Source organism: Nannospalax galili, unplaced genomic scaffold (assembly GCF_000622305.1).
Source record: "Nannospalax galili isolate Female #2095 unplaced genomic scaffold, S.galili_v1.0 scaffold517, whole genome shotgun sequence".
NCBI lineage: Eukaryota > Metazoa > Chordata > Mammalia > Rodentia > Spalacidae > Nannospalax > Nannospalax galili.
This window is the reverse complement of record NW_008340098.1, coordinates 642,904-656,003: the sequence shown is the minus strand read 5'-3', so window position 1 is coordinate 656,003 and position 13,100 is coordinate 642,904. Positions and strand designations below refer to the sequence as shown.

General features: G+C 40.3%; 1 protein-coding gene across 1 annotated transcript in view; it reads right to left on the bottom strand.

Annotated features, from left to right (window-relative positions):
• Positions 1-13,100, bottom strand: part of Selenoi (selenoprotein I) — a 75,806-nt gene continuing 62,706 nt past the window's right edge. The window contains exons 7-10 of the mRNA XM_008834999.3: positions 10,743-10,791; positions 8,196-8,376; positions 6,844-7,026; positions 1-1,756 (exon numbers count right to left, since the gene is read on the bottom strand). Of these exons, the coding sequence (XP_008833221.2) occupies positions 1,658-1,756; positions 6,844-7,026; positions 8,196-8,376; positions 10,743-10,791 (512 nt within the window). The 3' untranslated portion in view covers positions 1-1,657. The remainder of the gene's footprint in view (positions 1,757-6,843; positions 7,027-8,195; positions 8,377-10,742; positions 10,792-13,100) is intronic.

The following is a 13,100-nucleotide window of genomic DNA, read 5'->3' as shown; positions in this document are numbered from 1 at the left end:
TCATTATTAAACCTTCATGATGGCAATTTATTTATCTAACAAACATAAATCACTATTCATTTTCCCACACCAATTTTTCATGTTTTCATTTTCATTTTGTCTTAAAAGTTCAAACACACCTAAGCCTTTACAATTTTTAGAACCAAGTATAAGCCATGAGCTAGCTCCTTGACTCATTTCCAACAACCTGGATGACAATGATTAGATTTTGTTTTGTTTGTTTTTTTTACAAAGCAGTAGACAGAAATTCAACAAAAAAATGCACTACAATATTTCACTATGGTCACATTTATAGATAAATAACAGTTAAGAATTTAATTACATTATCAACACAAGTGGTGCCTATTTAATCCAAGTGCAACCTGTCCAAAAAAAAAAAAGGGTTTAAGATACACTCTTCATTCAAGCACAAACTTCATTCAGTGGAAAATCAATTCAGCAAGTAAATTTCACCACCACCAAACTAAATGAAGACAAAAATCAAAAAGAAAGAAAATGCCTACATTCATGAAAAGATGTGATTTACACAACAACCATAATACAGTTAAAAGGATTTTAATGTTGTCAGCAAATCTCAAAATTATGTTGAGTTATATAAGGAAGTAAATACTCAGTAAAGCATATGTATCAAAAGTTTTCTTCAAATAGGGAGGTGGGCAAGTTGGGAATAGAGAATGTCTCTCTGATTTATCCTGTATGAGAATTAAAACCACAGCATCTCACCCCCAAAAAGGAGAGTGAGAGAGAAAGCAAGGAAAGACAGGTAGACAGACTGTGTCAGAAAACTAATTTCAGTTTGAAGTTCTGAGATTCCTAACTCCAATTTAACTTTCCTCTCCCATGGTGCTTTATCTGCATCCTCACAAGTAATCCCACAAGATCAGAACTGCCATATATATTCTTAAAAATCATAGGCATCAGATACAGCAACCACAGCCAAGGGAGGAAATGCCACAATTAAACAATGAACCAAGTCAGTGGGTGAGCTAGAACTACAACCCATTTGCTAGTAACAATAGAATATTTCTCACTAAAAGAAAATCAGCCCATTTATCATGATTTAGCCCCTAATAAAGAGTCGGGACACTAAATAATCTCTCCTAGCAGGTGAGGACAAAAGACATTTCCATAGGAAAGAGAAACCAGAATTTGGCAACTGAATACTGTTTCAGAGTCACTGGCATCTCTGGCTGATAGTGACTTGGTTTTTTGTTTTGTTTTGTTTTAACCTCTTCTCTATTTTAAATTCAGGCTGTTGATCATTTCCACAGCTAAAGACCTATTATAAAATACCAAATATTAAGACATATTATGGTTATCTGAATGCTATTTGTGTTCCTGAATCAATCTGGGGATTTAAAAATAAAAACAAATCATCTTTAATTCTGTATGAGTCAGAACATTATAGGCTCACGAAGCCAGGAACATTTAGCTGGTTTAATGTATACCGTGCTTAATCAAAATGTCACGTTTTATAAAAAAATAAAGTAAGTTGGGAGTTAGAAAATCCAAAATTCCACAAGTTCAGATCATGTTTCATTCCTGTGGTCCAAGTACCATACACACTGATAACCCCATGTCTGTCAAGCAGATCACTTTAGTTCAATGGTGATGGATGAAATATTTACAAGCATCTATTTACAGTACTTTCTGAAGATTACAGGCCAATATTCTTTTCTTCCATTCCTAGTCAATCTGAGTTTGGTTTTCTCAATGAAAAAGGGTAAATCTGAAAATGGCTGCTCAGCTGCTTCACCTAGGAAAACCAGAATACAAGACAGTGACAAACACATACCTGATTTTTCTTTAAAAGTACACACAATGTTTTAAAAAAAAGAAAAAAAAAGTGCCCAGAATTTGCCCTCTGCAGACAACAATTTACCAACACAGTAAAAATCATCAGAAATAAGAAAGGTTCTACTGAAATAGAATAGCTAATGGGCTAGCTTGCTCGGTAAACAGGAGTGTTAGACCTGCCCTCATAGTTAGGACTTGAACCTGGGTCTGCCTACCTCCCCTACCTCCAAAATCTATTCTACCTAAGGCCTTCTAGACTAGGCCAATACATATTCAAATCTACTGGAAAAAAAAATAGGATGACCTGACCTACAATATCTAGTAAAAGAAATTATTACACTAATAGAGTTAATATTTAGAATTTTTTTTTTTTTTTTTTTTTATTTTTTGCGCCTCAAGTCTCCATGTAGCCCCAGCTGCCCTGGAACTCACAGAGATCCATCTGCCTCTGCCTCTGTGCTGGGATTAAAGGCATGCACCACCACACCCAGCTAATATTTAGCTACTTAAAACATTGCTAGGCAAACCTTTCTAGTCCTGATGGAATGGTAAAAGAACACACCTGTGAATTTGAAGGCTATATTGGTTAGTGTCTCCCTGACAAGAGATAGGAGCATATATGCCATTAGGTGTCAATTATTTAATACTTACCATTGATATTTTAGCAGTTCAAGTCAATGTGGCCTAACAAGTTTTATCTTTTGGTCAGAAATGGTCAAAGAGCAGAAAGACAACAAGAAAGATGCTCTTAGAATTTCAGCCAGCTCATTCCTTCCTTCCTTCCTTTTTTTTTTGAGACAGGGTCTCAATATGCTGCCTTTGCTGGCCTGGAATGCTCTTATAGATCAAGCTGGTCTTAAACTTCTGAGATCTACCTGCTCTGCAGGGATTAAAGGCTTATGCCACCATGTCTGGCTACTTTGTTCTTTTCTAGAAATTTTTTTAAATTCGTATTTAATTTAAAACCTTTTTGTTGATGTTTTTTGAGGTAGGGTCTCACTATGTAGCCCTGGCTAGTCTGGAATTCACTTTGTAGACCAGGCTGGCCTCCAACTCAGAAATCTACCTGCCTTGGCTAGAATTAAAGGTATGAGCCACTATGCCTGGCCTCAAACTTGACTTTTTTACATTTATTTATTTATTCTGTGGGAAGAAAAGCCATACATATGCCACAGTATGCATATAGAAGTCAGAGGACAATCTGCAGGAGTTGGTTCTCTCCTTTCACCATGCAGGTTCCAGCAAATGAACTCAGGTGGTCAGACTTGGCAGCAAGAAGTCAACTCACTGGCCCCATAAAATTTCACTTTTATCGTTAGTATTGGGTCTGTGTGTGTGTGTGTGTGAGAGTGAGAGAGAGAGAGAGAGAGAGAGAGAGAGAGATATGTCTATGTGTGGGTGCGCTTGTGCTGTGTGGTGTGTGTGGAGGACAAAGGACAACTCTGGAGGCCATTCTCTTCCACCATTATATGGGTTCCAGGGATTGAACTCAGGTCACCAGGCTCAAGTAGCAAAAGGCCTCTTAGGCACAGAATCATCTCACTGGCCCTATTCTCCAGATTTTTAGGAATGAACTTTGTATTACCTTTGTAACTTAGAGAAGAATATGTTTTGGTTTGGCATATTTATGATTTTCTAAAGATATGCTTCTAAAGAACTATATGTATTTTTTTTAATTACAAGATCCTAGCAACAGTGTTCTAGGTCATGCATATGATCAATGAAAAAGCAAGATAATGCCCAAGCATGCTGACAGAAAGCAAACAATAATAAATCTGTAAAAATAAAATCAAGGGGCTGAAGAGATGGCTTAGTGGTTAAGAGCACTTGCTACTCATGGAGAGGACTGAGGTTCGATTCCCAGCACCCACATGGCAACTCACCATCTATAACTTCAGCTCAAGGGGATCCAGCATTGTCTTCTGGCCGCCATGGTCACCAGGCATGGCACATACATACATGCAGGCATTCAACACTTATACATAAAAGAAATCACTTTGCGATTTTGTTTATTTTTATTTTATATGTGAGTATATTGCCTGCGTGAAGTGCACAACGTGTGCAATGCCCCACAGAGGCCAGAAGAGGATGTCAGATATCCTGGAACTAGAGTTACAGATGGTTATTAGCTGCTATATGGGTGCTGGGAACCAAAACTGAGTCTTCTGCATGAGCAGTGTTCTTACCTCCAGAGCCATCTCTCCAGCCCCAAATAAATCTGAGAGAGAGAGAGAGAGAGAGAGAGAGAGAGAGAGAGAGAGAGAGAGAGAGAAGAAAATGATTGTATCTTTTTTAAAACTTGAGGACAATTTTATTAGTTTAAAAGAAAAACTCAGGGCAGGCAAGCTATAAATCTCAGCAGCTGCCTGAAATAGGAGAATGGAGGGGAGAAGGCGAGAAGACATTTGAGCAGGCATGAAGGATAGAGACATAGTGGACAAGCAACCACATGGAGGGGAAGAGGGCTGTGGAGACAGAAGAGCCCAAATTCTTAGAGAACGCATGCTTACAAAGAGAAAGAAGGAAAAGTTACACTTAGGAAGCTACATGGCTACAGCTTGGTAAGCTACTGCCAAGTGATAATATCGTACATCACAATTCATCAGATTTCTCAGAATTGTCCCCACTTTTTTTTTGGTCTTTTTGAAGCAGGGTCTCCCTGTAGCCCCAGCTGTCCTGGAACTCACTATGTAGACCAGGCTGGCCTTGAACTCACAGACGTCCACCTGCCTCTGCCTCCTGAGTGCTGGGACTACAGGCGTGCGCCACCACACCTGGCTTGTCCCCACATTTTTAAAAATGTGTACAATAATAAGGAAGTAAAAACATTTTGTGTAAACTAATTCAAAGCAGGATTCCTTTCAAAACAAGTACAGGAGCTAGGCATGACAGCACACACCTTTAAGCCCAACACCGGAGAGGTAGAGGCAAGCAGATTTGAGTTTGAGGTCAGTCTGGTCTACATAGTGAGTTCCTGGCCAGCCAGGAGACTCCATCTTAAAAAAGGGGGAGACAGAGGGTGGGGCTGGAGGGATGACTTAGTGGTTAACAGTACTGGCTGCTTTTGCAGAAGACAGGTTCAGTTCTACATAGTGAGTTCCTGGCCAGCCAGTGAGACTCCACCTTTAAAAAGGGGGAGACAGAGGGTAGGGCTGGAGGGATGACTTAGTGGTTAACAGTACTGGCTGCTTTTGCAGAAGACAGGTTCAGTTCCTAGCACCCACGTGGCAGCTAACAACCATCCCTAACTCTAGTTATAGGGGATCTAATGCCCTCCTCTGGCTTCAGCAGGCATTATACACATATGATACATTTATACACATGTTGGCAAAGCACATACACATAAAATAAAAAGATATTTTTTAAAAGAGCATAGGAAACAGAAGCTAAAGCCATTAAATGTGAATAATCTTTTGTACCACTCCATTCCTACAAAATTATCCTCTCAATGTAACACAAATGGGAGAAAAAATTATTTCAGTTTGGGGGTTGGAGCGATGGCTCAACAGTTAAGAGCACTGGCTACTCTTGCAGAGGACCTGGGTTTGGTTCCCAGCACCCACATGGTGGCTAACAACTGTCTGTAACTCCAGTTCCAGAGGATCTGATGTGCTCTTCTGGCCTCCATAGGCATTGTACAACAGTACACTTACATACATGCAGCAATACACTCATACACATAAAATATAAATAAATAAATAAATAAATAATAAATAAATATTTCAGTTTGTTCCTACCAACATTATGAAAATTAAATCATTAAGTTCTTAAAATAAATAGGCTGTAGGGGCTGAAGAGATGGCTCAGTGGTTAAGAACACTGGTTGTTCTTGCAGAAGACCCAGGTTCAAATCCCAGCACCCACATGGCAGCTAACAACTGTCCATAACTCCAGTTCTAGGGGATCTGACAGCCTCTTCTGTCCTCCGTGGCACTGCACGACACGAGTGCACTTACCTACAAGCAGGCAATACATGCATACACATAAAAATAATAAATAATAAAATATTTTTTAAAAAATAGGCTGTAACTGGTAAGTTGCAAATTGGGTAATTATTAGTAATTTCTTTGGTGGAATACTGGGTAGTGATTAAAATTTATAATTATGGAATGGTGCTAAAGAATGCACAATAATTAGAAAAAAGATACGAAAGTGGGAGGAAACAAAAACACATGGTTCTGACATCATTGCAGTTGTCATTTATCCTTAAACTAATCTTATTTTTGAAGAGAACACTAGGTTTGCTAAACACTTGTTTATTTTTGTTTTGCTTTCTGAGACAGTATTGCATGCAGACCTCAGTCTAATGGTCTTCCAGACTCCTTGTGTCCTTAATGCTAGGATTATAGGGATGGTTCACCATGTCCAACAAAGCCTTTTTTTTTTTGGTCTTTTTGAGACAGGGTCTCCCTGTAGCCCCAGCCGGCCTTGAACTCACTATGTAGACCAGGCTGGCCTTGAACTCATAGAGATCCGCCTGCCTCTGCCTCCTGAGTGCTGGGATTAAAGGCGTGCGCCACCACACCTGGCGACAAAGTATTTCTTAAAAACATTTTCTTCTATATTTCCTCATTACTTGCTGATAAAGGCTCATGAGGTAAAGCCTGAAATAATGTGAAAGCCTTCTTCTGGTCTAAGATGCTAGCCTGCCGTACTACATTTCTCACAGGACTGGGTGGGAGAGGGAAGTACTATAAACCAATGTTAGTTTCTTTCCCAATTAAGTTAACATGCAATAAAAATATCCTAGGATAAAGAAAACAAGTAATTAAAAGTACAGATAAGTTTTCAGTTCTGGTCAACAAGAAAATGCTTTACATATATATAAAACCATTTAAAATAACAACTAGTTTCCCATAATCATTCAGACTTAAAACCATTTGTAGTTACTATAACAAAATCATTAGAAAAACAGCATGTGAAATTACACATCTAGGCATTGACACCTCCCCTGCAATTCTGAGTTATTAAACTAGAATTTTCCACTGCCTCCTTTCTAGTGCTTACAAGAAACAAAGGGAGCCAGTGCTGCTCTCGATTACTCACCACTCGTACTCCGTAATGGATGTGGGCCAGGGTGAAGGCAGCTGTCAATGTGCAAAGGAGAACACTCTCAAGATGAGAAGCTACTCCTAAGTTCACTGCTATGACAACCAAGAAGAGAGGGAGCAGCAACCAATTCAAAGTTGGGCACCGAGTGCTGCTCATTTGACAAACGATTAGCTGACACTTGGAGGAGAAAGAGAGAGGAAAGAGGGAGAGAGGGCAGGAGATTAAATAGCAAAGCACTTTTTTAGCAGTCATTGGCATTTTTAAAAAGCATTCGAGGGCTGGAGAGCTGGCTCAGTGGCTAACAGCACCAGCTGAGAGGACCCAGGTTCGATTCCCAGCACCCACAGAGCAGCTAACAACTGTTCATAACTCCATTTCCAGGAAATCTGACACCCTCTTCTGACCTCTGCAGGCACTGCATGACACAGGTACACTTACATACATGTAGGCAATACACTCGCATAAAATAAAAATAATATATCTAAAAAATAAAAAGCATTCAAGAACATTATCTTTAGTAATTCTCAGTTGCTCTGGCCCAGCTGGACTCTACCCCAACCCTAAAGCCACAGATCTTGGTAGTGTGCATCAGAGGAGACTCCAGACAATTCAGTAAGGATGCTGTAATGCTGCTTAATGTCACTGTAACTTTACTGGATACAGAATCAACTTGGAAACACACCCCTGGGCATGTCTGTGAAGTCATTTCTAGAGGTTTAAATGCCCTGGATGTGGGCAGCACTTCATGCACTGCAGTCCTGGACTGAATAAAAAGAACGAGGTGAGCTGAGCACTAGCTTCTGTTCTCTCTGCTTCCTGACTGCAGATATAATGTGACCAGCTGCCTCACCTCACACCAGGCCTTCTCTGCCATGACAAACTGTATCCCTAAATCCCTGCTTAGACTAGAGGCTTAAAAAGCCCTCCTTAAATTGCTTTTGTTAGGTATTTTGCCATAAAGATGATCGAACAGCTGTCAAAGTAGCTTTGATTCTTTTGTTTTCTATGTAGCCCAGGTTGTCCTCGAACTCCTGGCTCCTGCTGCCATCTCCCAAGTACTGAAATTGCAGATATGAGCCACAATTTCTGGCTTATATATTATGATTTTAATTTTTTATGTATGGGTATTCTGCCTGCATGTATATAAGTGTACACCACATGTATACAATGCCAGTTGGGGTCAGAAGAGGGCATTGGATCCCGTGGAACTGCATTACAGATGGTTGTTAGCCATCACATGGGTGCTGGGATCCAAAGCTAGATCCTCTGGAGAAAAGCCAGTGCTCTTAACCTTGAGCCATCTTGACTCTAGCTCACATTACAATTTTTAAATGAAAAAGTCTTACTGTGATGTTGGCAAAAGCTGTGCCAACCATGAAGTAGAACACTCTAGGATGTTTCTCTAAAATATCTGAAGGTGACCGGAGAATCCACACTGTAGACAAAATGAAGAGCAAACATGGAGAAAAGAAGGGAACCAAAACTTCATAGGCTGAATTGTGTTTCAAAGTGTTGTTTTTATAACTTCTGAAAAAAAATCAACACAAACAACATTATTGTATATAAAACATATCATTCCCAAATTAATTTCACATTTATTCTTAATTTTTATTCACAATCCTATGGCGTGGTTAGAACCAACATTATTATTATTATTTTATGTGTATGTGTGTATTGCCTACATGTAGGTAAGTGCACCACCCATGTCGTGCGATGCCCGCAGAGGTCAGAAGAGGCTGTCAGATCCCCTGGGACTGGAGTTACAGACAGTTGTTAGCTGCCATGTGGGTGCTGGGATTCGAACCTGGGTCTTCTGCAAGAACAACCAGTGTTCTTACCCGCTGAGCCATCTCTCCAGCCCATAGAACCAACATTATTAACTCCATTTTAAAGATAGGGTTAAGTTAGGATGAAAGGCTCTATATTTATATAATTGCTACCAGGGACAGGATTCTGACTGAAGTCTTCTGACCCAGGCCCCCTTTTCTTTTACTTTAAACCAAATGATCAACCACAGTGTTAAGAATGGAAAGATGGCAGGCATGGTGGTGCACACCTTTAATCCCAGCAGAGGCAGAGGCAGGAGGATCTCTGTGAGATCAAGGCTAACCTGGTCTACATAGTGAGTTCCAGGCCAGCTGGGGCTACAGGGAGACCCTGTCTCAAAAAAACCAAAAAAAAAAAAAAAAGAATGGAAAAATGGTTATAACTTATTCTTTGTTCTACAAGATATTCTAGTAGAGAATCAAACATGAACATAAAGTAACAGCAGGGTTCCTCCCTTTAAAGCAGGTGCTACTTTGAAGGAAGTGATATAGAACTTACAGTAGATACATTTTCACTCAAAGACACTGGAGTGAGACTGCCAGTATCATACCTTGGTGTTTCTAAGCACACTGAAGTAAATCCAGTTCAGCTGAATAGAGCTCCAAATTCTAATCTGGGTTCTGTTATTGGCCAATCACATTAATCTGGACAGTATGTGGCTCAATCAAAGCCTCATCTTTAAGAGGAGGAAATGACTCAAATGATTAGTATGGCTTTCAAACTTAAAATGCTATTATTTATTTATTTGGTTGTTTTTTTGGTTTTTTGGGGGGGATTTTTGTCTTTTTGAGACAGGGTCTCCCTGTAGCCCCAGCTGTCCTGGAACTCACTATGTAGACCAGGCTGGCCTTGAACTCACAGAAGATCCGCCTCCCTTTGCCTCCCGAGTGCTGGGATTAAAGGCGTGCGCCACCATGCCTGGCTATTTATTTATTTGAAACAGCTCTTGCTATGTACCCCTAGCTGAGTACATTATGTAGCCCAGGTTGGCTTTGGTCAGCCTCAGTCTCCTGAGTGTTGGAATTACAAGTATGCACCACCAGCCCTGGCTTAAATTTAATACTTGTATAAATGACCACCAGGAGCAACAGAGAAGAATATAGAGAGATTGGCTTGATACGGATAAGATTCTGTATGACCTCTGCCAGGTATGGAGGTGCACAACCTTAATTCCAGCACTTGGGAGGCAGAGGCAGACAGACCTCTCTCAGTTCAAAGCCAGCCTGGTCTACATAGAGAGTTCCAAGCCAGCTGGAGCTATACTTGTATAAATGACCACCAGGAGCAACAGAGAAGAATATAGAGAGATTGGCTTGATACGGATAAGATTCTGTATGACCTCTGCCAGGTATGGAGGTGCACAACCTTAATTCCAGCACTTGGGAGGCAGAGGCAGACAGACCTCTCTCAGTTCAAAGCCAGCCTGGTCTACATAGAGAGTTCCAAGCCAGGTGGAGCTAAGGGCAGATCCTGTCTCAAAAAAAATTAAAAAAAAAAAAAGATTCTGTATGACAAACCTGACAGCTAAAGGATTAAGTGGAAAGAATATCAGCATTCAACAAGAAAATATTCCTGGAAATGGAGAGATGGCTCAGCGGTTAGGAGCACTGGCTGCTCTTGCAAAGATTCCCAGCATTCACATGGTGGCTAACAACTTTCTGTAACTCCAGATCCAGGGGGATCCAACACCCTCTTCTGACATCCGTGGGCTTTGCACTACACAGATGTACTTACACACATGCAAGCAAAACACTCATATACATAAAATAAATAAATTTTAAAAGAGAAAATACTCCTTCCTTATAGGTAGATTCATTCACAAAAGTGAAAAATGACTATTGAACCTAAAACCTTAACGAAAAAACTAGCAGTTCTGTACTATGGCTGTGTTGATGACACCAGCCAGCACAGATAACTAAATTATCTTATTCTCAAGATTCAAAACACAGGTTTCAAACTTCTTCAAAATGTTCAGATTTCAAAGGTAAACTGATCCTTAAATTCAGTTAAGTATAATAACAATTACTAGAGTCCCTTTTTTTTTTCACAGCTATAAAAATACTTACCTAAAAAAGTTTAATAAACTCATTGGAAGAGTCACACATAATGCACAACCTAAAAGGAATAATATTGATATTATCATGAATTATTCAAGAGTGATTATATTATAGTAACTGAATCCATGTAAAATGTCCAATATTTTAGAACCAGTAATTTCCAGGTTCAAGTAACAAACTACTTTTCTAAACAGGATTTGTAAGGGAACAGTGAAGCCAGGCATGGTAGCACAAACCTTTAATCCCAGCACTTGGGAGGTAGAAGCAGGTGGATCTCTGTGAGAGAGCACAGGCCAGCCTGAGTTCCAGACCAGCTGGGGCTACAGGGAGACCCTGTCTCATAAAAACAAATAAATAGTGAGTGGCAGAACAGCATGGCAAACCAAAGCACAGACTGAAGGAGCCAGCCTGGGCTTCAATTCCAGCTGTGCCATCAGCTGGTCACATAATCATGTGACTTTTGGTAAGTCAACATTTCATCACCTCAGTTTCTTCATTTTTAAGATAGAAATAATAGCAAAAACTCCATAGGTTTGGAAGACTGAATGAATTACTACATGTAGTAACACCTGGAACAGTGCTCAGCATATAGTAAATTGGAAAACAAGTGTAAGAGGGGACAATAAATGGATTCTGCTGCTTTCTGCTTAAAAACCCTTCACTGGTTCTGCCCTGTGACCTGGCTTACCCTGTCACATTCTATCATTTGCTAAGCTTCCTATTTCTTGGCATTCATTTATTCACTCTGCCCCCCTGCTTTATAAAAATTATATTCTTGAACTTTACCAAGTTTTCCTAATGATTAAATTCAGTATCCTTCGTCATTTCTGACTTTTAAGTAAGATGACTTGGTTCACTACCTGGGAACAGCAATTCTTCCTCTTTCTGAAACTCCATTCTCACCCACCTAAGGGCTTCACATTGTATCCTGATTGGCAACTTGACGTCCTCCTGCATATTGCTAATGAGACACTCCATTCATCGTCTGAGAATCAATTCATATTCATATACTAACCCTACTACCACTACCACTCACACAGTCTTCTACTTCAGGCTCCCCAGGGGCTAGGCTTACAAGTCTACATCATCACATTCAGCTCTTTGTAGCTGGGATTTTTGTTTGGTTGGTTGGCTGGTTTTGTTATTCCTGTTTGACACAGGTCTCATGTAGCCCATTCATTCATTCATTCATTCATTCAGTCAGTCAGTCAGTCAGTCAGTCTTTTGAAACAGGGTCTCCCTGTAGCCCCAGCTGGCCTGGATCTTGCTATGTAGACCAGGTTGGCATCTACCTCACAGGGATCTACCTACCTCTACCTCCCAAGTGCTGGGATTACACATGCCTTACATGTGCTACCATGCCCAGCTTCCATATCCAGGTGGAAAGCACAGGAGGAGAGAGCTAACAGTAGATGAATTAGCCCAGTATTACTATAGCTCCAAGTCACTGGAGTAGGGTGAGACAAAAGCACAGATTTGCACAAAGAGCAATTTTAGTTTGAAGTCTTGAAACGTTTATTATTTTTATTTTTATTGTTGTGTGCACAAGGTCAGAGGACAACTTTGTGGAGTTGGTCCTCTCTCTCTACCTTTGTATGGATGGGTTCCCGGATGAAACTCAGGTTACCAGGCTTGTGTGGGAAATCTACTGACTGAGCCATCATGCCAACCCTTGAAACAGTTTTAAGTGGGGCTGGGAATCTGTTAGTAGAGTATTTGCCAAGCATGTAAAGCCCCGGGTTTAATTCCAAACACTACATAAGCCAGGTAATGGTGATGCATGACTGTAATCCCAACACTTGGGAGGAGGTAAAGGCAGTAGGATCAGAAGGTAAAGTTTATACTTCTATCTACATAGAGCATGTAAAGCCCCGGGTTTAATTCCAAACACTACATAAGCCAGGTAATGGTGATGCATGACTGTAATCCCAACACTTGGGAGGAGGTAAAGGCAGTAGGATCAGAAGGTAAAGTTTATACTTCTATCTACATAGTGAGCTAAAAGGCCAGCTTAAGCTACATATAAGCTAGCAAAGGAAAAAAAAACTCTGAACTTCTTCTCTAAATAGTACTTCCTCTACTTTCTGTAAAGAATACTTAACCACTGACGACTTCTCTACTAAATTCTATATTTCATATATATAATGAGGGAGTCCATATAGACAAACCTGCTTTTCATACTGCTGTAATTTAAGGCCAGGCTTCATAATACAGGAAATTTAACAGCTACAGAAAAATCAGAGCTCTCATTCTTTTTTTTTTGGTCTTTTTGAGACAGGGTCTCCCTGTACCCCAGCTGGCCTGGAACTTGGTATGTAGACCAGGCTGGTCTTGAACTCACAGAGATCCACCTGCCTCTGCCTCCCA